The following is a 24,221-nucleotide window of genomic DNA, read 5'->3' on the forward strand; positions in this document are numbered from 1 at the left end:
AATTAGAAGGCATAATGGGCCAGAAACACATTCACCTCTCCTCATAGACAGTGCATATAGAATAATGATAATGATACTTCCTTGACATTCCCCAGAGCTTACATCAGCACTCCTAGGCAGCCAGCAAAGAAATGCCCCTGCCTATGCAAAACTAGATTCATGAGACTCTTCTACCTACCTCTGGCCACAGAATTTCTCTGGCACTATCTTCCCTTTCCCCAAAAGCTGATGAGCAACTCCTATAAAAAAGCCTGCAGCTATCTCTCCACTTAAAAAAAAAAAAAAGTGTTTCTGAATATAAAAATAAGGCCTATTTCATTATAAACTTTTAAATTCAGAGAAGCATAAAAGACAATAAAAACCAAGTTTAATCATCCCATCCAGATGTCCTGTTAAGATTTTGGTGAATCGACTTTAAAATTTATGCATAGGTATACATAGATTTTTTAAAATATTTTTGCCTAATGTCTATTTTAAAGGTTGAGCAGATACTCCTCCAAGGTGACAACACCCGAGTCAGAAGAACTCAGTCAGAAGAAAAAAAAGGCTTTGAAAGCAGAGCTGAATCGAGGGAATGATAAACAAAATTCTGCAGACTGCATAAGAGAGGAACAACTGGGTAGGGGACACACAGGTAGCTTCAATATCATTAATATTTCTTCAGCTGAGTGGTAGGTTCACATGTTCATTTTATATATATATTTTTTAAGATTTTATTTATTTATTTGAGAGAGAGAGAATGAGAGGGAAGAGGGTCAGAGGGAGAAGCAGTCTCCCCGCTGAGCAGGGAGCCCGATGTGGGACTCGATCCCAGGACTCCAAGATCATGACCTGAGCGGAAGGCAGTCGCTTAACCAACTGAGCCACCCAGGCACCCCCACATGTTCATTTTATATTATACTTTATAACTCATGCTATTTATTATACTTATTAAAAACTTTATAATTTAATATTTATATATATTAGAAGTATCTTTTTATAGGTACCAAACAATAAACATATAATTAAAAAGAAAGAGCTAATATCTGGGGTATGGGGACAGAGCAGAGCCAAGAAAAAATTGCTTCTATTTGCTCCTAAAACCATAATGAAATCCTGTTAGGGCATGCAGAAGGTCAGGGGCTTAATAGCAAGACAGCTGGGCCAACAAAGCCACCCAGGAGCCATTTTTTTCCCTTTCTGCACTCCCTCAGTCTCACAGGAGCCATTTTTGAAATTAATTCTTCATAGTGCCTAACCCTGCCCCTTGCCATATTTAGGCTGCCTGTCAGCAAAGACCTAACTGAGCCTGAGTTTAGAGAGACAGTCTGAGACCGCCCATACTACAATTAATCTGCCCTCAATTTTGCCTTCCATTTTATGTATGACAAAGTGACCAGCACAAACAGCTTTATATGATCATTAAACTTAGAAGTAAAAATTTAAAAAATTAAAATTAAAAAAAAAGGGGCACCTGGGGTGGCTGTCTTTAAGCGTCTGCCTTCGGCTCAGGTCATGATCCCAGGGTTCTGGGATCGAGCCCCACATTGGGCTCCCTGTTCAGTGGGAAGCCTGGTCCTCCCTCTCCCACTCCCCCTGCTTGTGTTCCCTCTCTCACTATGTCTCTCTCTGTCAAATAAATAAATAAAATCTTAAAAAAAAAAAAAAAAAAGAAGTTCCAAGGGCCTCAATTCACTATGTTATATCAAGCAAAGCTACAAGTTCACTTGCAGGGTCACATCTATACAGTCTCTCTCTTCTGTGGTTGCTGTGACATTTCTAGAGAAAGAAAGAGGTTACCCCCCTCCATAAAGGAGAAGCAAAAGCCTCAGGAAACACAGATACACAAGAGTCTTGCCATCCTCACCAATCAGATCTCACTTGCCAAGTCTCAAGAGGTTCACCATCTCTGTAGCTCCCAATGGACTGAATTATATACTGGATAGAATCTGCTGGGTTTCCTCCCAATCCCTTCTCACACCTAGCCCAAGTACTCCCTTTCCCTACCATCAATTAAAAGATCACAGAAAGATCATAAACCGATGAAGAACAGGAAACCAGAGACAATAAACTCAAACTTTTCCAACAGCCAGTCCTCTCCCACTTCCACTCTGTATCTCTGGATGGGTACTGACACTTCTATTTTAAGTGTTAAGGAACACTGTCCCTCTTAATCTCACCTCTTCCTACTGTAGTTGGTACAACAGTCCAAGAATTCTCACGACAAGCTGATGCTTCCAGTTCTTGTCCTCAAAAGGGAATTCCCCGAAGTGTGCTAATCCCCCCACTTCCCACACACAAGAGTTTGCATCTACTTACCAAAATCTGCTAAAATGACTTGCTAGTTTTTGTAGAGACCAACTTTTTTCCTGTTCTATTTTTGAAGTACTACCCCTCCAGCTCCAGGTTTTCCCAACACCACCTAATTGCCATCTGGCAGTGAGAAATCACTGTTTTCCAGTAATCAGGACCATCGCCCTGTAAAGGAGGCCCCAGTGGTTCATCCTGTCCAAGCTCCAAAGTATTAATGCTGTTCCTTGATTCTAGCTAAGTAGCTGCTGCCAAACCCCCTGCTTCCCGAGCCCCCAAAGTAGCATGACTTACCTTTGGTGTCCTGCATGACAATCGAGCTATACTTCAAGAAGGTTATCAGCAGATTACTGGTCTGTACATCTGCATCCAGTGGGAGTTCCACAGAACTTATAACTGGAATAGAACAGATGAAATGCACTTAGCCTACAACATATTCCATCTAACACTTCTACCTACATAGCCAATTTGCCAGCAGGCAAGGAAATCACTAAATAAACTTTTTCACAAGAGGGAGGACCAAGTGCTTATCATAAAACCCTTAGCTACTGTTCCCAGACCTCTAGAGCCCTTCCTACTCCCAAGATTAAGACCAATACCCTTCTCATAATCTAGAAGGGCTAGTCTCCAGGAACAGTGCTTTCCTCCCAGCATCCTAAGAAAGGTCTTTTGATTCCACTTCTAGCCTCAAGTAACCCAAAAGTGTTCAGGGCCCTTCTGAAGGCACTCTGATTTGTACCTAAGGGAAAGATCTGTATTGAATATAAATGAGCCTTGCTTTGATGAGTCTCCTGCTTAAAAGAAATGACAATTCATTCCTAATAAGGAGAAATCTTGCTCAGTTTTGAGAAAATGCCTCTAGGCTGGAAATACCCAAGATGGAATGGAAAAAAGTTAAGGCAGAACTATATTCAAATTCTACTCCTTAATCCCTTCCCCCATGAAAGAGGACCAGAAAAAAAATACCAAACTGAAAACAGGTGGATATTACCAATTGGGACAGCTTGGAAACTGAGTTTTATTTACCCAACTGCTTGCTATTTCCAAGAGAAACTACCCCTTGTCCCCACTCTCTGAGCCACACTCCTAATAAACAATGAGGGACCAAACCAGGGCTGGGACCCACAAAGAACAGTCTTTTTATTTCTTTTTTTTTTTTTTCCCTCCACACCCAACATGGGGCTTGAACTCATGACCGAAAGCCAGCCAGGAGCCCCCAGAACAGTCTTAATGTAGATTTTTCAAGCTTCTAAGACTTTAAATTAGACTTACACATCTTGTTAACTGTTTTTACACTAGGACATAATATAAAAGCAAAAGGAGACTCATGCTGGCTCAGACAAGCTAGAGAATCTACAGCTTTCTGCTGTATTTTCACCTATAGAAGACTCATTTGAGTTTGGGATATTATTCATAATATGTATTCATAACCATAATGGACCCCTCTGGAGTTATTACAATGTATACGGAGAACATTTATTAACAATGGGAAACATTTGCATATAATGGTTCCAAACACACAACAAAAAGCCTTATGAGAAGAAATTAGCATGCCCAATCCCTGGCTGTTTTCCAACAGTTCAGCCCCCCAAAACTAATAAAAGACAAATGTATTTTTATGTTGAAATACCAAAAGGCCTTAATTCATACTATGGGTTAATGACCTGAGACTACCAATTCAAACTCCAGCCTGTTTTGAAGCTCAGAGCCCATAATCCTTCCTTTGTCCAATACAAAGAGGCATCTAACTGGTAAGTGGAACTTTTTTCCTACTCACACACAGCAGTAACTGGAAAACCGTCTTATATAATATGTAGAAATATAGAAGTATATGTATTTTTAGTTTACCAGAAAGTCCTCTCATGCCAAGGCTGAGTTGTCAAATGTCAAGTCTGAGCTGAGAACAAATGTTACATCTAAACTGCTGGCTTTTAAAAATAATGGTTCCAGTAACATACCTTTAAATCTAAGTGGGCCACTGAGCACCACTATACATAATTAAAAACCAAAACCTGAAAACAAAGTTATAATGTTTAGGATCCCTATTGAAAAGAAATTAATCAGGAGAGAAGAAAGAATAAAACAGAAGAAATAGAATAAAATCCCTCACAAATTAAAATCTCCTTCCTAAAGAAGAGTTATTCCTTGATCTTTGGCTTCATAATGCTTCCTAGCAGCCTCTATCAAGGGGGACAGTCATTTGAAAGTGGGCTGACTCCATCTTCCCACTAGAAAAAATAAAAGCTCACTAGTTGTAGGTAAGTAAGCACAAATCCTGCCATTGCATAATCAAGTGTGTGGGTGGAAGTGTTCACAATGAACAGTTTGAAAGGCAGTTCTCTGAAGCGTCCAAACCCCAACATCACATGGGACTCAGATATATAGATATATATATATATGGCTTTTGATAGCCATGGTAACCAGGCAGGCTTCATCCTTAAAGAGAAAGAACAGTATTTCTATTGGATTTTTCAGGGACCTGAAAAAGCAGAGACAAACAGGCAGTCCTTACTACTTCCTCCTTCTCATTAAGATATTTTGGAATTTAACTTTCAGTTCAGAATGGATCCAATTTGCTACATAGACTTGAATATCAATGGCACCTCCCTGACACATTTCTGTCCCAACACCACTTTCACTACCTTCAAATGCTACTGCCACAGGTGCCAGATGAAAATGTCAGGGAGAAAGAGCAGATCAAAGAAGGTCACTTCACAGACATAGAGAGGCACAGAGAAAGGATCGAAGTTAGATTTCCTCTACTTCTTTACCCAAAATTTAGTCAACATTTTAGGCAAAACATCAAGTACTAACAAAGATTATTCTTAGGTTAATATACTCTATCAAACACAGTTAGATGACAAACTTCATTGGGGAAAATTCGTAATTTCTTTCCTGTTATCGTTTTCTTAAGTCCCAGCCATAAAATTTAAAAAGTAGAAATTCTGTGTGGGTGGGTAGGTGTGTTTCAGAGGGAGAAGTCTTAGATACCAAATTCTCAATTATAATACACTCAAAGCTTATTGTTTTCCCACTGGAAGTGCTGGCAGATACATACCAGTGAGTAAAACCCCAGGTTCACTCTCTCTTCCATGTACTCTACAAATATTTATTAAGCAGCGACCATGCCAGGCACTACGCTGGACAGACAGTAGTGAACAAAACAGACATGGTCCTTGCCCTGACCCGTGTCCTGGTTCTTAGTCTCAATTTTCACTAACATGAGGTGATCCACTTATTTCTCTGGCCTCAATTCCCTCATTTGGGCAATGGTAACATGAGATAGTATTACTACCTTATTTTTATTTCAGAGAGATATTCATAAAATATCTCATACCTTATTTTTATTTCAGAGAGATATTCATAAAATATCTCACAAGTACCCAGAGAGTTTGGCAGGAATGGCATTGCTGACCTCAGAGGTCCCTTTCAGTTCTAGCACCCCATGATTCTACAACCATTCCCTGAGGACAAGTTAGAGTTATGTAGCTTCTTACACAGGAAAAACACTTGACTTTCTTTTCCCAAGCTTCCTTTGGAGCTTTAGAAGTCCTGAAGGATAGCACCTCAGAGCAATTTCGTAGCTGAAAGAATCAACAGCTGTGTTCTTTGTTCAACACGGCTATGCTCACCCTGAAAGACTCAAGATCATATTGGTGAAGAAAACAAGAGGTGGGGGGCTTACCATCAGAGGAGGGCGGCGTGGTCCCAAGCGGTGTGGCTGGGGTTGCAGGAACAGGACCGACAGGAGTTGTCACCAAGCCCATTTCTGGATGACTCTGAAAGAGAACAGAAGCAGGCAAGAAAAGACATAACCCAGTTCTGAGTACCGTCTCCGTAATATCCTTTCTGGTATTCCTGACCTCATACTTAGACGGAATGCTCACTGAGGAGGGACTGCTTCTACACAGAGTTCCCTTGAGAACCTGATTCCTGCTGATGCTTATTAACCTCTAATAAGAAGCTCTGTGGGCTAGTTTTTTTAAGGAAGTAAGTTTCCATTACATAAGTTTTTCTGCAGAACCATGCAAATAAAAAACCGGGGTAAACAAATACATGAGATTATTCTACCAAAAAAAGGGCATCTGCAGTCCTATCTGAACCTGGGCAAGGACTACTCTCATCAGATCAACCTAAAACACATCTACAGGGCGCCTGGGTGGCTCCGATGGTTAAGCCTCTGCCTTCGGCTTAGGTCGTGATCCCAGGGTCCTGGGAACGAGTCCCGCATCGGGCTCCCTGCTCAGCAGAGAGCCTGCTTCTCCCTCTCCCTCTGCACCTCCCCCTGCTCATGCTCTCTCTCTCTCTCTCTGTCTCAAATAAATAAATTTTTTAAAAAATCTTATAATAAATAAATAAATAAAATAAAACACATCTATAGACTGTTCTGATGACCACACAGTTGACTAGTAAGTACAGGCAAGGCAAGTGGATAAGAAGTGCTATAAAAAGAGCTATGCAGACAGCAGCCTCCCTGTTCCACAACTAATAAAGAGTATGTCAGGTGGAAGCAGAGACATGGGGGAGACATCCACTGGGACCAAAACAGACAACTCCTCTGTCTGACCCTCCTTAGCCATCTCTGTCACATCAGCTCTTAAGAATTAAGCTGAGGGGCGCCTGGGTGGCTCAGTTGGTTGGGCGACTGCCTTCGGCTCAGGTCATGGTCCCAGGGTCCTGGGATCAAGCCCCGCATCAGGCTCCCTGCTCAGCGGGAAGCCTGCTTCTCCATCTCCCACTCCCCCTGCTTGTATTCCTGCTCTCGCTGTCTCTCTCTCTCTCTCTCTCTGTCAATTAAATAAATAAATAAAATCTTTAAAAAAGAATTAAGCTGAGTGGTGGCTACTCCCTTCTCTTCCCCAACAGCTTCCTCAGCCTTTTACCTCTCTTACCCCTCCTTTAAAATCAGCTCCAGAATCCAGAGAGCAGACAAACAGAATGAGAATAGTGGGTAAAATCTCTCATGTTCTCAGTCTTGATAAATAAGTGTCCTCGTAGGCAGACCCTAAACAAGCACACCACTTGTTAAGCATGACCTCATTTTTTTTTGTTAAAACTCAGTGATTCCATACACATCTGCCCTTAGAGAAAAAAGCATAAGCCAATGTTCTTTTAAAAGAAACCTACATACATATTTTAAACCCTCTGACTTTAAGATAAAAACACTTTATCAATTTTTAAAAGACGGCTTTCATAGACATTGGGTAGGGTATGTGCTATGGTAAGCGTTGTGAATTGTGCAAGACTGTTGAATCACAGATCTGTACTTCTGAAACAAATAATGCAACATATGTTAAAAAAGAAAAAGAAGAAGATAGCAGGAGGAGAAGAATGAAGGGGAGTAAGTTGGAGGGGGAGACGAACCATGAGAGACGATGGACTCTGAAAAACAATCTGAGGGTTCTAGAGGGGAGGTGGGTAGGGGGATGGGTTAGCCTGGTGATGGGTATTAAAGAGGGCACATTCTGCGTGGAGCACTGGGTGTTATGCACAAACAATGAATCATGGGACACTACATCAAGAACTAATGATGTAATGTATGGTGATTAACATAACAATAAAAAATTTTTAAAAAAAGATGGCTTTCATGGACAGCACTTGAGTTCTCAACCTGTGCTAGTCCCCTTCTCTACCAACTACTCAGGATATCCCAAGCTGGGCAAGTGACCCAGCACTCGGTATTCTATGACTTCCTGCTTTCAAGCGATTTGTAGACCATTCTGTTGTTGTTGTTAACAGCTAGACTTATGTTAGACAAGCTATTTTTTACTTTTCTTCTCTGGATATTAGTGAAATAATAAGACAAGTGATTTGACCTATTTTATCTCTAGTTTTAATTCCACAGTGGTTTAGAAAGCAGAAAACCTGACATAAAAATCCATATGGGCAGATAATACCAAGGGACTGCCAGTGTGCAAAATGAAGTAATTTCCATTCAAAATAATCTCCATTCATTTGGGTTAAGAGAATTGGGAAACTGGGCAAAAGAATAGTAAACTGGTCAAAGCCATTACCTTGCATGTTATCAGACCCACTTCAGCACCAGATGGAAACATACATATCTGAGGACAGCCCGCCGCAAAGACAACTGATGCACCTCTGTTGCTACCACTTACTAATACAAAGCAAGATCTAAATAGGCACAGCCAGATAGGGTTCTCAATGGAGTGAATCTGTATGAAATTCAGGGAGAAGGACTGGAGTTTTTAACATAACCAACCTGGGCTAACACTGTGATGAAGTTACGATTTAAATGAACAGCTTCATAAAGTGCCAGAAGGATGGCCTCATTGGTTCTAAAGAAGAAAAGAGAACAAATTGGAGAGGCTCTTACAGTGGAAGAGTTAAAACAGTATGACCATCAAGATAAAATTTCACCCAGCTCCTCATTATCAGTCCCTTTGCATTTCTAATACTCCCTTTATTTCGTTGTTGGGTTTATATAAAGAGTATATACGGAAGGAGTCAGGGCCTTAACTTAATTCCTTAGAACTAGTTCTTACCTACTTCATTCCCTATTTTCCCTCTCACTTTTCCACCCCAATCCAGTTAAGTCCTTAACTGGCTCAGACACCCAGCCCTCTTGCATTTCAGTCCAGAGACAGCTGGGAACCATTTATCAGCTTCTTAGGGCTCAACAGACATGACCAAAGTAGTGGTTTCTAAGGGTCCATTCTTGTTTAAAACCCAAGAAACAGTTGATAAATCACCATAAAAGTTTGAATCTGTAAAAGATTAGCAAGAGGTAATGTTTCACACTCATATCCAGCCAGAGAGCTCACACTAAAGTTCAACTCACTGCACAAGAATTCCAGGCACTTACTGTACTGAGATTTTCTCATGGGCATCTGCTATGAACATGCTGCCCACCTGTGGAAGAAAAGAGGCATTGCAGACTTATAGCAGGGAAATGTGAGAGGAGCTCTGTGCTTATGAAGCCTTTGATCAGTGAAAAAATAAGCGGCGTGCAGACTGAGGGAACGCGGAACTCTGGCCCACCAGTCATACAGACCAAAACCAGCTCACTTTCAAGACCTTCAAATAATCACAAGTAATAAAATATTGAAATAATGAGAAATCCACTAAATTGTCTTTCCATAAAGGGCCTTAAAAAAGAACAATCAGGAGATGCCTGGGTGCACAGTCAGTTAAGCGTCTGCCTTCAGCTCAGGTCAGGATCCCAGGGTCCTGGGATCAAGTCCCACATTGGGCTCCTTGCTCAGCAGGGAGCCTGCTACTCCCTCTGCCTGCCCCTCCCCTTGCTCATGCCCGCTCTCCTCTCTCTGACAAATAAAATCTTTTAAAAAAAGAACAATCAGGACTTTTGTCCAGCTCTCCTTTTCAATGTATAAGTTTAGTGATCACTGACAGCAAATAAATGTTAACCTAGACCTCCTCATCACTCGGCATCTTTCTTGAAAGTTGCTTACTTGAAGTCAGAAACTAACTCATGAAGAGTACCACAGAAAGCACACTGATTTCATATCCAACATAAGCCGTCTTCAGAAGAATATTTGAGTTTCAGACCAGAAATGTCTATGGAGACCCACTGTCCATCTTTAACAAAATCTTTAGTTTGTGTCATAGGCAGGGGAGCCACATAAGTAAACGGAGTAGGTTGCCTCCAGTATGTGTGATGTCAGAGGCACTGAGAAAGATGCCCATCCCTCTAAAAATACCTTTCCATCTGCCTCCTGATGTCCCAAACTGTGCAGCTGGAACTTCCTTTGTTTAGTACAAACTTTTTCTTCCTGGCTAAAAGGCAAGGATCCCTGGAACAGTAATATTATATCCAATTCATTTAACCAAATACCAACATAGCACTCATATTGCTCTGAACTCTGAGAGACCTTACTCATTTATGCTTCAGAGCTAAAGAGCTCAGCAAATCCTTTTCTCAAAGTAAGCTGAGAAAGAAGGGAAGAAGACAAAGGCACTGGGGAGAACAACTGCCTTTTTCGGGGGTACAGGGATAGCTATTTTTTTGCAACGAACTCAAAAATTGTCTTGCCCTACAGCTGATTACTTGAATACTAATGTCCAAGAAAAAAGACTTCCTGAATCTGCCCAGATTCTAAGACCTACTAGATTTATCTCCTAAATATTAGTCCCAGGGGTGCCTGGGTGGCTCAGTTGTTAAGCGTATGCCTATGGCTCAGGTCATGATCTCAGGGTCCTGGGATCGAGCCCCGCATTGGGCTCCCTGCTCCGTGGGGAGCCTGCTTCTCCCCCTCCAACTCCCCCTGCTTGTGTTCCGTCTGTCACTGTGTCTCTCTCTGTCAAATAAATAAAAATCTTAAAAAAAAAAAAAAATCAGTCCCAGGTTACCTGGCCCAAAATGTCTACGGTGTCAAGGTTGAGAAACCTTGTTCAGAAGTCTTGCAAACTGGACCAATAATCCTAAACTATGGACCTCTCAATCCATTAAATCTTTAGAGGAGTAGCTCAAATCCTTTGCATCAATCCCTTGACTGCAGGACCAACTATGAGGAATCAAGTGGCCATAGCAGACAGCCAAGGAGCACTCAGGTCTGCACTCAGATCTAAATTCTCCTACCTAGTCAAACAATATTCTGCAGGGTCAATCCTCAAACATAGTCAGCTCTTCAGGAGGTAAAAGTCTGACTTAATATGTATCCTTTTTTAGCCTTTAAAAAACTGAATTAATTAATTGGAAAAAGTCAGTCCCAGAGCAATCAGAGCTCTCCTCTCCCTATCTCACTTGGGTTTGGAAATCAATAAAAGAGATAGAGCTCTCAAAAAAATCTGCTCTGAGACACTCTCCCCTCATCATGCCATCATCTCAAACATTTGAACTTCTGATCCAAATCTGTCTACCCCTACAGAACTCTTACATTCCTAGCAGGACAGAAAAAACAAGTTGGACTTACCATATTTGTTAAAGCAGAGAAAAAACCACTCTGGTGTTCTTCTTCCTTGTCTTTATACTGCCTGAACAAAAATAACTAAATTCAACTTTAGTATTACTTATCAAGTATGTCTTTGTCCTTGGCATTCTAGGTAATCAGGGCAGGGCACTCACAGAATTCACTGACTCCAGAAAACAAAAGCATTATGACAATCTAGCCACAGCAGTTTCCCCTGCAAGCTAAGAGGCATGCATCTGCGCTTGAGGCAGCATGTTATCAAAATGCCTGGCTACTTTGGGAGAGACTCAGAACAGCAAGCTGCAAACGTGTGAAACTGCTCTAACATATGGCTGATCCAGTTATTTCCCAAACAGACTATTACTTGAAAAGTGTAACAGTGAAATTACTTTCAGACTGTAACAGTGAAAATCTTGTTTGTTTTTGAAGGAAGAGGAGGGAAATCTGTGAGCTAAACTATTTGTGGAGATGGGGCAGATTTGAAATTCTATATCCAATTGTGTGTGAGCAAAGTCTGAAGAGAAGCAAGCAAGATAATGCCTGGCCCTTGCCAGGATTAGGAACACTTCTGGTTTCTATTCACTGAATACCAGATACCTTCCTCATCCAAAACAAGAGGGAAAGCAAGCATTGATGAAGAGAGACCCAGAAAAGACAGGGACTCAGGGAAGTGGCAGTCAATTCCTGATGAAAAAGAAGCATCCATCAAACTAGAACTAATTCAGTATGTTTTCTCTTTTTATTTATTTTTAAGTGTACAAAATGTGGTGCTTCACAACTTTTTTTACAGAGACAATTGTATTTGTAGGATACATGGGGCTAAATGGAAGAGCCTGCTTGTGGCTGGAAAACTAGTTAAAATGTTCTGCAATAAAATACCAAAGGTTGCAAAAGAATGTGCCTAATTGCTTAAAGAAAAGATGGACAATAAGCTGGTGGCTACTTTCCGCTTGGTATTAAGACACAACCCCTGCTAAGACCAACAAGCTGAGCTAGAGCAAATACATCTGCCAGAAGCTAAACCTAAGAATATCTTTTTAGGATAGGTAAGGGAAGTTCACCCAAGCACTGGAGCAAATCTGTTTTCTACTCAACCGATTCAAATGAAAATGAGACCCTTCCCTTCTGGAACAGTGGACTTACCTGTTGTACTCAGATAAAGCCTGAGCAATCACAAGCCCCATTCCCTAGAAAGAAAAAAGATAGCACAGATGAAATAAGGGGCTGGTGGCAATGCCAGGCCAGGAAAAACACTAATTACAGCACTACAGTCCAGATTTTCCTGATCTAACTATCTTAATGTCACTTTAATAGAGTAACAAGGGGGGGGGGGGAGGGTGAAACGGACCAGCCCAGATCACTGACAATTTCACTGGGATCATTTTTACCTCAAAAGAGAAGACTAAGTTAGAATCTTCAAACAAAAAGCTCTCATATGTCTCTAAAACAGTACAATAAGAGTGACAATGAGTGTCACACTAAATAAAGGTACAAAGAGACAAACCACTCTTTCAGGCCACAGGAAAACAGGAGGATAACAGGAAGAAGCATCCAATAAATATGAAAGTGACTTATCAACTTCCCCTTTAGAACCTGCTAAACATGACACAAAGATCAATTTAGGCCACAAGGATGAATCATGTATGCTTTTTTTTTCATAAGTGAAATTAAAAAATGAAGAGGGCGAGATGCCAGACACCTGGCCATCTTCTTCCTCCCTTAGTCAGAGATCAGATATTATTTCCCAAACTTTCAAGGACGTATGTAGCAGGTATACAGATCATCTTCCATCTTCCAGCTTCACCAAGTCAGGCTGTAAATGCCATCTGGCTAGTTCTACAAGAAGGGATCTCCCACCGGTTAGTCATACAAGCCTTGCTTTGTTGTTTTTGTTTTAATTTCAGCTTTATTGAGGTATAACTGACATACAAAATTGTAAGATATTTTAAGTGTACATCATGCTGATTTGATATATCATCTAAGCCTTCTTATTCTTGGGAATGTAACTTATTAACTCTAGAAGCATCAACCTCAGCACACTGTAACATGAAATATAACCAACCAATAAAGCCAACAAATGTTCCCTCAAACCTTCCTTCCATGACAAGAAGATAAAATACAATAAGACAGTCACACTGATGCTCTAAAATGAAATACCGATTCCCTCTTTATAGCCAGATGAAATTAACACAACAGCTTACTCTGTTCTAAATATCCACTGCAAGTAAGGCCACCAAAAGCAAGTAATTAAAACAATACACAAGGATCCATATACTCACATTGAGCGTAGCCTCATCATCCACAATAGACAACTTCACAATATAAGGATTCACAGACTGTTAAAGAAGAGACTCAAGGTGAGTGTGACTTAGTTAAGAACCCATTAGCTATTTAACAAAGTGTTAACAAAAATGCTTCTATAAGGCCCTTTCTCTGTAGTGATGCTCCTAATACCCAGATCCAACCCATCCTGCCAGCTAACTCCATTTCCAGCAAATCTCTCAGTGTGCACAGGCAATCACCAAACACACACACACACACACACACACACACACACACACACACACCAGTTCTATTCTACTTGCATTTTCCTCTACTGTAACATTTTTATTACATTTGAAGAAAGCTCTTTAGGAAAAAAAAGAAAAAGAAAAAGACCAATCTGCAACCGGACAATAAACAATTTTGTAATTTCTGGGAAACATCATGTTCAGGTCAGCCCAGGCCTGTGTCTGCTACTTCTCCCATCTTTCTATCTTATTTATTTCAAAGAAGTGAACACTCCACAAAACTCACTTTGTCCTATCCTGCCAATAATCTGAGTCCATAGGGACAGCAGTCTTGGGAGGAACATAAAAGCTTCTTTGCCATAAGGCACAAATTTATAAGTTGCTAACTTATAGTCTCATGCCAAAGGCTCCCTAACCATTCCAAGAACTATATGGAAGGACTGATTCACCCACCCGTAAAACAAAGCCACCTTGGGGGTGGAAAGTGGCAGCTGCTTAACAGCCAGAGAGGCCATTTATGGATCTAATACCCAAATAACACTGCAGGAGAACTGAAAAAAAGGATGCAATTACCCAAACTACAATCTGGTCAGAACACTGGGATTTAATGATTGTCCCATCACTTATAGCATTGGAAGATTTCTTGAGTTTTTCCAGACCCAATCTCAGCTGGGCAGCATATGGAAATGGACATACATTTAAATTCGTTAAGCAGTTGGTCCATCTTCTACCAGTGGGATGAGAACCAATCACCTACTCACCTTGGGAGTGACCCCACGCATGGGATGTAAGGAAAGACCTCATCTAGATCAGGCACAAATTCTAACCCAAGGGAAGCAAGGAACAATATTGGTAGTTTTTACAGCAACCAAGAAAACTCATTACTGAGAGACTTGGAAACCCCTGACATAAGACCTTATTTAATCAAGTTTCTGAGGGTATCTTTTGAATGTCAACTGGGAACAGAGAAAGAGACAGCTTTGCTTTCTTAACAGCCCAAATGTTTACAAGGTTTTCTACAACACAACCCAAGGAGGTAAAACCCACTCTGCTTGTCACTTGATCTGACAGAGGAAGGCTCTCCACACTGCTTCCTATAACCAGCAGTCAAATCCTGCTGATGCTACAGACGTCATACAAGATCCAATGCAAGTGGATCCTCAGAAAAGAAAATCAGCAGTAGGTTGTTCTAGAGATGCCATGATGAAGAGAAGACTAGAAGGAGCAGGCCAATGTTTCTAAGCATAATTTTTTAAAGTCCTTATCACTCACCTTCCCAAAAGTCCACTGTTTTAGGTAATAATAAGGATCATCTGATTAACAAGAACAACCTATGCGTTAGCAATTGAGGAAAAGGTAAGGTGGCTAAAAGCAAGGATTTGAGTTCTAGCTCCTCTACTTACTAATTGTGACAAGATAGGCACATTTATTAACCTAAGCTCAACTTCCTCATCTGTAAAATGGGGATATTTTGTCGGCGTTGCTATGAGACTTAAACGAAGTTAGACGGGGCACCTGAGTGGCTCAGTCGTTAAGCGTCTGCCTTCGGCTCAGGTCATGGTCCCGGGGTCCTGGGATCAAGCTCCACATCGGGCTCCCCGCTCAGCGGAAAGCCTGCTTCTCCCTCTCCCACTCCCCCCTGCTTGTGTTCCCTCTCTGGCTGTGTCTCTCTCTGTCAAATAAATAAATAAAATCTTTAAAAAAATAAACAAACAAATAAATAAATGAAGTTAGACATGTAAAATCCTTAGCATAGTACCTGGCAGATGGTAAGGACTCAATGATTGGTACCTATATATTTTCTACTGTAACATTTTTATTACATTTGAAGAAAGCTCTTTAGGAAAAAAAAGAAAAAGAAAAAGACCAATCTGCAACCGGACAATAAACAATTTTGTAATTTCTGGGAAACATCATGTTCAGGACAGCAGTTGGGGGCCAAGTCACTTCATCATAGGAGACTGGGCCCACCTAGAAGGCCAGGATCTTAATGCTATGAAAATTTCTATTCTACCAGACACTGAGTTCCCTTTAACACTATATACCTGTTGTGCTGGTCAGTCACATTTTTAAAGTGAAATCAATCTACTTTTCACCCACAAGACAGAATTATAAACTCAGTGAGCCTGCACAGGATCACTCTAACAGGCCTCTGCCTTTATCTGGTCTAAACCACACTTATTCTTTTTCAACCCCCCCCTTTTTTTTTGCCTCCTCTATCTCTTGAGAAAATAATGAAAATGGAATGCATTATTTGAGGTGAAGAAGAACTATTTACATTTATTACATGACATCTTTTCTATCATTTCCATTCCTTAAGTCCAACTTGCCTTCCCTGTGAATTAAGTGGGCGCCCAGCCTCTCTGGCGCCCTCTGCACATTACTAGAAAGGTTACAACTGTCCCCATCTGTCATGGGACGGATTGTGGTGGGAGCCAGAATGCTGTTCTGCCCAGCACACACTCTCTAATACCAGTTTGCATAAAACTTCACCAGCTTTTGGTTTTGCTATGTTCATCTGGAATTCCTCATGTTCCTGTCAAAAACCTTCCTGCTCCATGGTCACTAGGCTTCCTTAATGGTTTCTGGTGAGTGACTTATACCAAAAGCTACAAAGCCCAGATAAATTATGCCCGCCAGCTTGCCCTTGCCTACTATATTAATTCTTCTGTGGCTTCTGACAGACTAGAGATGCATACCTCGCTCCAGAAATATGATTTTCTCTAGTTCCTTGGCCATGTCCAATTTTTCAGGCTGACATTTCAGAGAGCCCTACTGGGCTGAGCCAGGGTTCGATGCACATTTAGAGAAACCAAGCCATTGCCTCAGAGTGGCCTGCAACCAGGAGAATGTTCTGAAAATATTCATTACTAATGATGGTGCTTTCCTATCACATACAACTCAACTTTCATTAACTATCTTCGGCATTTTTCCTCAGCTATTTTTCTTGCTGTTGTAATAAGGCCTCAGAGGCTATTACACATGACAGAGATCAAAATGGCTACCATGCCAACCCCTCCAGATCACCAGTAAAACAGGTGCTGGTGGGGCACCTGGGTGGCTCTGTCCTTAAGCGTCTGCCTTCGGCTCAGGTCGTGATCCCAGGGTCCTAGGATTGAGCCCCGCATCAGGCTCCCTGCTCAGAGGGAAGCCTGCTTCTTCCTCTCCCACTCCCCCTGCTTGTGTTCCCTTTCTCGCTGTCTCTCTGTCAAATAAATAAATAAAAATCTTTAAAAAAAAACAGGTGTTGGTGATAAACTACATATTTATTAGTAGCTCTACACACCATTTGTCAGTTCCTCCAAGACAATGAAAGCAATCAGCTCCTGGGAATTATAACATATTAACATTGCTCCACATATTCCAGTCCCTCTTTAAATATTTCTCACAGCCTCCCCTTCTTCCATATTCTCCTTATAAGAATAGGCTCCAGGTTTTGTGTTACCCATCACTCTCAACCTGACTAGGAACCATCTCAAAAATCACTAAGTGGGGGTGCCTGGTTGGCTCAGTCAGTGCAGCATGTGACTCTTGATCTTGGGGTTGTGAGTTTGAGTCCCACATTGGGTGTAGAGATTACTTAAATATAAAAAAAATCTCAGGGCATGTGGGTGGCTCAGTCCTTAAGTGTCTGTCTTAGGCTCAGGTCATGATCCCGGGGTCCTGGGATCGAGCCCCACATTGGGCTCCCTGCTCAGCAGGAAGCCTGCTTTTCCCTCTCCCACTCCCCCTGCTTGTGTTCCCTCTCTCCCTGTGTTTCTCTGTGTCAAATAAATAAATAAAATCTTAAAAAAAAAAAAAGAAAGAAAGAAAGAAAGAAATCTCTAAGTAAAGATCCAGAAGATCAGAAATGAAAAGCCTCCCTCCAGCTGGCCCATCTCTCATAGCACTGCTACTTGCTAAGTGAAGAAAGTCAGGTTGCCTCAAAGCAGCTCCTGACTTCTAGGTTCAGTGAAGTACTCCTAGTGTCCAGGACTCAGTGCCAAAGGCTCCCTATTCCTCCAAAGCCATCTCCAGTGAGGCCTTGGTCTTCCCTGAGGGCCCTCCTTCCTTTTCTGTGTATTCTACCTTTTGAGAAGAATCAAGTAGAGGCATGAAACCAAGTATAAATCTCTGAGTTCTGCTCTTCATCTCAAAAACCTATAAATCTGTCCCTGATTAATTCAGGAACAAAGAGAATTCCAGAACTGACATGGATAAGGCTCTGCCTTCAATTTTCCATTTAAATCAGAAAGAGTTCCCAGACCAACAGTGGTACTTACACAAGTGGACTGCATTATGGAAATCCAATATACAAAAGTCCAATCTTTCAAAACAGATGCATTAGGTCACTGGTTCCCAATCCTGGCTAATCATCATACTCAACAGAGGAATCAAAAGGAAAAAACACAAAAACAGACTCCAAGTTCCCACCTCCAAGAGATTCAGATTCAGTGTGTCCAGAGGAAAGCCCAGAAATTTCTTCTTTTTGAAAAGTTCTAAGTCATTCTAATAAGCGAGGTTTGGGAACCACTACATTAAGGGATAGTTACTCACTTTATTAGAAGTTGCACCACAGGATTCCTTTAAATGGCTATACCATTTACCAGGAACATGTCTTCTACATTAAACAAAGTAACAAAGTCCCCCAGGAGTGGCCACATTTAGGAAGATTATAGAAAGATTTTAACTGTCCATTAAGGAGCCCACTTACCTCATATTTTCTATAGTTCACCAACAAAGCCAAGAGAACAACAGCATCATACCCATGCTCCCTGCGACTTGGGGGGTGAGAAAGTATCTGGAATAAGAACAAGAAGCGAATGAGTGCCAACTCCTAGTTCCTAGGAATGCAGACAGAGAAGATTTGAGGCGGTGGTTTACCCAAAAGAGAAAGATGTGACGGGGGAATTGACCTACCTGTAAAATTGCTTCAAATATGCTGTTGATCATTACATACTCTAGGATAGTGTTCTGGCTAATGTTGTCTGTCACCTGAATGAAATAAAAGGCTTTTTAAAGTCTATACTAAGGCCCTCTGGTATCTCAAGTATATCTCCTCCCCTACCATCTAAGAGAATCAGAAATGTTAAAACATTCTACTAGATACTTAGTAGACCTTCAATAAGCTCCCTGAAGCTACCAGAGCCTGAGTGGGCAGACATTAGAAGGGTAAGATTAGCAAATTAAAACTTCCCAATCTCTGAACTTCTCATTGTTTCTCTCACGCCCTCACGTAAGCATTTACTTAACAGATTCTCAAACAAAGAAGTTTATGATCCAGAAGTCTTTGAGTGACGGCGGGGAAAGACAACTACCTGAAGTAAATGAACAACACCCTCCTCTCCTCTCACTAGAAGATACAGGCCAGCTCCCAGTTATATCAAAATCAGAATAAAGAGAAACAGAATCACAAAAACTGTTTCCAAATAAGACCTGGTAAGAAGGGCAAATCTGACAATCCAGAAGACAATAAATCTCTAGGAGTGGTACCTCTAAAGTGATAAATATCACATACTCTGCAGGCTAAAAATGCCCCCAGTTGCTCCAAAGAGCAGCTTCCAGGAAGTGAAAGCCCATTCACCTCACTTCCTTCTACACATTCACATGCCGTGGAGTGATACAATGCCTGAGCAGAGATTTTTTTTTTTTTCGCTTTTCCTTTCCAACTTTAGGCTCAAATATTCATAAGCTTGCCCCTACTGTTGATAACACCCTTGACAGAGAAACATATAGATGGATCACTTACAGTCACTAAGCAAAGGAGAAGTTTCAGACATAAACTCTTCAGACTTTCAGAACCTTCTGCACAAAGCAATGAATCCAAACTCTCCATCAAGTTCTAAGAAAAAGATCCGTTAAGTATTAAAACATATCAAATAACATCTCTACTGTGTCTTTGTCCCAACTCTGGGTTATGTTACACAGGGTCATGTGTATAAGATACAATGAAGTAACCATATCATTCCCTTAGACCTAGGCCTTCCAAGATTAGACAAAGAAATGGAAGACCTCAAAGTGTAGCTATCTGGGGGAAAATGCTTTAGAACAACTGCACAGAACAATAAAGATTTTACTACTTTACCAAGTAAGTGTTTGCAGCCTGTCATCCTTATATAAACCTTTAGATTAGAATGAAGTAAATTGTTAAAAAGGCTAATAAGAGTGGTTAAATAATAAATTAAAAACAATAAATAAACTAATTAGATAAAATTAACTTAATTAAGAAAAATAAGTGGTTAAAGATTAATAATGGTTAAATAACTGTAGATACAGTATATCATTTGATGCAGGCACACTGAACAAACAACAAAGACATAATATCACTACTGGCTATCACTGGCCATATACACTATCCAACAAAGCTAGCTGTGTCCACTCTGGCTGATTCTACCAGACAATGTGATCGGAGCATATCACTTGTACTAACAATCAGCTGTCAGACCCAATGTAGTCAAAAGATGAAACCCTCACACACTACAGCTGAAGGAACAAGAAAAGAAATATTTTACATTAAATGAAGGAGGAGAATGAATGAAGAAGGCATGCTGGAAGCTCAAGTGAAGGTTCAAAATAAACTACTTCAACAAATATATAGGGAGGGGCTACTATATGCTAAATATTGTGCTTTCAAAGAATTCAAGAAAAAAATAAGATAATAACCCTTGCTCTCAAGGCATTTATGGTCTATTGGAAGAGAAAAATAAGCAAAAGCAAATGTTTTTCTTTTAAAATTTTTTATTTAAGGGGTGCCTGGGTGGCTCAGTTGATTAAGCGACTGCCTTTGGCTCAGGTCATGATCCTGGAATCCCGGGATCAAGTCCCACATCGGGCTCCCTGCTCAGCAGGGAGTCTGCTTCTCCCTCTGACCCTCTTCCCTCTCGTGCTCTCTATCTCTCATTCTCTCTCTCTCAAATAAATAAAATCTTTAAAAAAAATAAAATAAAATAAAAATTTTTATTTAAATTCAATTAATTAACATATAATGTATTGTTAGTTTCAGAGGTACAGGTAAGTGATTCATCAGTCTTATTAAGCAAACAGTTTTAATTTAATGATTACTATGACAGAAATATACACAGAGAAGGGGAATTAGCTCAGAAGTTACCTATTCCTGATTCTTCAGGGGTGGATTATATTTTGAAAAATCAGTAGCAATTATTTAAAACTTGAAGAGGAAAAGAATTCTAGACAGGCAATATCATGATCAAAGACACACGAGGAATGAGATGGCTCTGGGTGTGGAGTTGGAATACAAGTAGTTTATTATTATGGAAGTACAGAGTAAGGCACAGTGGTAAGAGTGGAGACTGGAGAAATAAATAGGGAGCAGATCAGGAAAGCTGTATAAGGCTAGCTAGGGAGTTTGGTCTTTATCCTGTTAGTGATGGGAAACTAATGAAGGGTTTTAAGCAAGAAAGATTTCAGTGTAAGATATACCACTGTGGTATCAGTGTGGATGACAGATTTAAAGATGGTAAGCCTGGAGGGAAGGAGACAAATGAGGACTAATCTATCAATTTTCTGAGGAAGTTGCCATGTCTTATTTGCCTCTGTATCCCCAGTGCCTGGCACATCAGAGCCAACCAACATTTGTCAAAAGAATGAAGGCATCACTGCAATAGTTCAGGTGAGAGATAACGGGGACACTGGCGGTAGGGGAAAAAATGGAAAGAAAGGTATGAGAAATATGAACTGAGGCAAAATTAGCTGATCTTGATGATCGTCTGGATACAGAAGATGAGGGGAAGAGTCAAGAATGACTCCCAAGTTTTTGGCTTGGGTGACTGAGACAACAGGTGAGCCCATTCTGATGTGGAAGGAATGAAAAAAAAAAAAAAAAAACAGATGAACAGAAAACATTTTGTAGATGTCAAGCAAGAGGTACTTTAGGGATGTGTGTGTATATTCAGCAACTGCTTATAAAGTATACTACTCTGAGTCTCATGACAGGATATTAAGGCAAAAAATAGAGACTTAGTAACCAGCAGCATATAGACAATAATGAGAACTATGAGAATGAGAGAGATCTGGGATTTCACCATTATATATATATATATATGAGCTGTATAGGAGAGAATTAAAAACTAACTCCAGGTACTAAGTCTTCATGTATTTATAATTGTATATTCATAACTTTTTTCAAAATAACTTAATCACTATAAGAATTCTTTGTCAAATAAATTATTTTAAATTTAGTGAGTGACAGAAGACTAATTCTCCAAAGTCCATATTATAAACAACCTTCATTCAAGACAGTGTCAAACACTATAAATCAGAGAGCTGATAAGGGACTTACATCCAAAATATATAAAGAACTCTTATAACTCAACAATAAAAAGACAAATAACTCAATCTAGAAATGGGTAAAGGATGTGAAAAGACATTTCTCCAAAAATATATATATAAAAGATAGACAAAAAACAACTGTTAACAAGGATGTGGAAAAATTAGAACCCTTATACATTGCTGATAGAAAAGCAAAATGGTAGAGCAACTTTGGAAAACAGTATGGAAGTTCCTTGAAATGTTAAATATAGAGTTACCATATGACCCAGCAATTCTCCTCCTAGGTATATCCCCAAGAGAACTGAAAACCTACATCCACACAAAAACTTGTTCATGAATGTTCACAGCAGCCTTATTCATAATAGCCAAAATGTTGAAATATTACACATATCTATCAACTGATGAATGAATAAAATGATGCAGTACATTCACACAATGAAATAATCAGCCAAAAAAAGGAATGAAGTACTGATATATGCTACAACATGGATGAACCTTGAAAACATTATGCTAAGTGCAAGAAGCCAGACACAGAAGACCACACATAATTCCATTTCTATGAGATGTCCAGAATAGGTAAATCAAGAGAGACATAAAGTGGATTAATGGTTGCCAGGGGCTGGAGAGAAGGGGGAATGGAGAATGACTGCTAATGGGTACATGTTTTCTTTCTGGAGTGATAAGAACGTTCCAAAATTAACAGTGGTGATGGTTGTACAATTCTGTGGATATACTAAAAACCACTGAATGAGGAGCACCTGGCTAGCTCAGACAGTGGAGCACGGGACTCTCGATCTGTGGATTTTGAGGTCGAACCCCACAGTGGGTATAAAGATTACTCTAAAATAAAATCTCAAAAAAAAAAAAAAGAAAGAAAGAAAGAAACCACTGAATCATTACACTTTTTAAACGGGTGAATTGTATATGTGAATTATCTATCAATATAAAGTTGTTATTTTTTAAAAATGTCCAACAGGGCACCTGGGTGGCTCAGTCAGTTAAGCATCTGCCTTCAACTCAGGTCATGATCCCAGGATCCTGGGATCGAGTCCCACATCGGGCTCCCTGCTCAGCGGGGAGCCTGCTTCTCCCTCTGCCTGCTGCTTCCCCTGCTCATGCTCTCTCTGACAAATAAAATCTTAAAAAAAAGTCAAACAATAGAAATAAAAATTCTGATAGTCATTGTGTTAAATAAGAAAACTTAAGTTTAGAACCAACGTTACCCTTGTGTATTATATTTCCCTTGTTATATTTTATTTAAGTTCATAAGTGTTTTTAAGAATGTATGAGCACATGATATAAATCAAAAAATAAACTGCTCAGTCTTTATCTTGCAGGGAAGGATACTTCAATTCAAATTTGAATTTCAACTTTTCCTTTATTCAGACAAACCAAATTTGTAAAACAAAAATATTCAAATTCAAGAACAAATTCAACCATTTATATCTACCTGAGTGCAAATCTTCTAGTACATTAACTGTCTGCAGATGGTATCCATGAACAGCTGTCAGAAGCAGCCATCCACAGGCACATCTGCAACTTATGCCTCACCTTCATGCACAACTCTGCCTTGTCAAAGCCCATGAGCATGTTGATAATGTCAAACCCAGAGGTAGATTTATTCTTTTGATGGACTCCTCGAATGAGTGCACACAAGGTCTGCAGAGATTAGAGAAAGAATTCTTTTGTAGAGAGAAGTCTCAAAACGTGAAGGGCACTGGATCTGTTGCCTCAATTGCAACCTCAGAACCTCCTCCTTACACAGCTGACGTTCAATTACTCTATCACTCTCAGCTCCCAGTCTGAGTCTTACTATGTGGTAAAATCCAAAAATTAAAAGAGGAATAGCAATTGAAACTGTTGTCATCCTCTTTTTTTTTTTTTGCCGTTTTTTGGCCATCATCCTCTTCAAAAACTGCACTGCATGCAGACAAAGACTGGAAGGTGAATTCAAAAATAAAAATGGTTCTTGAGTTTGAGTCATGTGATTGGTGGAACTTTCCTTTATTTAAAATTAATTCTAGTATTTACATTATAATTGATAATTTTTACTATTTTTAATAACTACAAAAGTTATTTCAGTCCATATGATAACCAATTGCTTCAAAACTTAAATTCTTTACAATCCTCATCCACTACTGACTAGCTGTGTAAACCCAGACAAATTAGGTTAACTTTTCAGTGCCTCAGTTGTTTCATCTATAAAATGGGAATGACAATAATAGCGCCCATCTCATAGGGATGTTGTGAGAACTATGTGAATTAA

At 40.1% G+C, this 24,221-nt stretch overlaps 1 protein-coding gene across 4 annotated transcripts in view; it reads right to left on the reverse strand.

Annotated features, from left to right (window-relative positions):
• Positions 1-24,221, reverse strand: part of ARMH3 (armadillo like helical domain containing 3) — a 181,469-nt gene that overhangs the window by 137,892 nt on the left and 19,356 nt on the right. For 2 of the 4 annotated variants that reach the window (XM_027593649.2, XM_027593633.2), the window contains exons 5-15: positions 23,507-23,614; positions 19,416-19,508; positions 18,587-18,661; positions 18,381-18,467; positions 13,457-13,513; positions 12,321-12,364; positions 11,181-11,241; positions 9,113-9,159; positions 8,510-8,585; positions 5,975-6,068; positions 2,584-2,685 (exon numbers count right to left, since the gene is read on the reverse strand). In XM_027593649.2, coding sequence (XP_027449450.1) covers positions 2,584-2,685; positions 5,975-6,068; positions 8,510-8,585; positions 9,113-9,159; positions 11,181-11,241; positions 12,321-12,364; positions 13,457-13,513; positions 18,381-18,467; positions 18,587-18,661; positions 19,416-19,508; positions 23,507-23,614 — 844 coding nt within the window. The remainder of the gene's footprint in view (positions 1-2,583; positions 2,686-5,974; positions 6,069-8,509; positions 8,586-9,112; positions 9,160-11,180; positions 11,242-12,320; positions 12,365-13,456; positions 13,514-18,380; positions 18,468-18,586; positions 18,662-19,415; positions 19,509-23,506; positions 23,615-24,221) is intronic. The other 2 variants (XM_027593642.2, XM_027593658.2) reach the window with 2 other exon arrangements.

This window comes from Zalophus californianus, chromosome 15 (assembly GCF_009762305.2).
Source record: "Zalophus californianus isolate mZalCal1 chromosome 15, mZalCal1.pri.v2, whole genome shotgun sequence".
NCBI lineage: Eukaryota > Metazoa > Chordata > Mammalia > Carnivora > Otariidae > Zalophus > Zalophus californianus.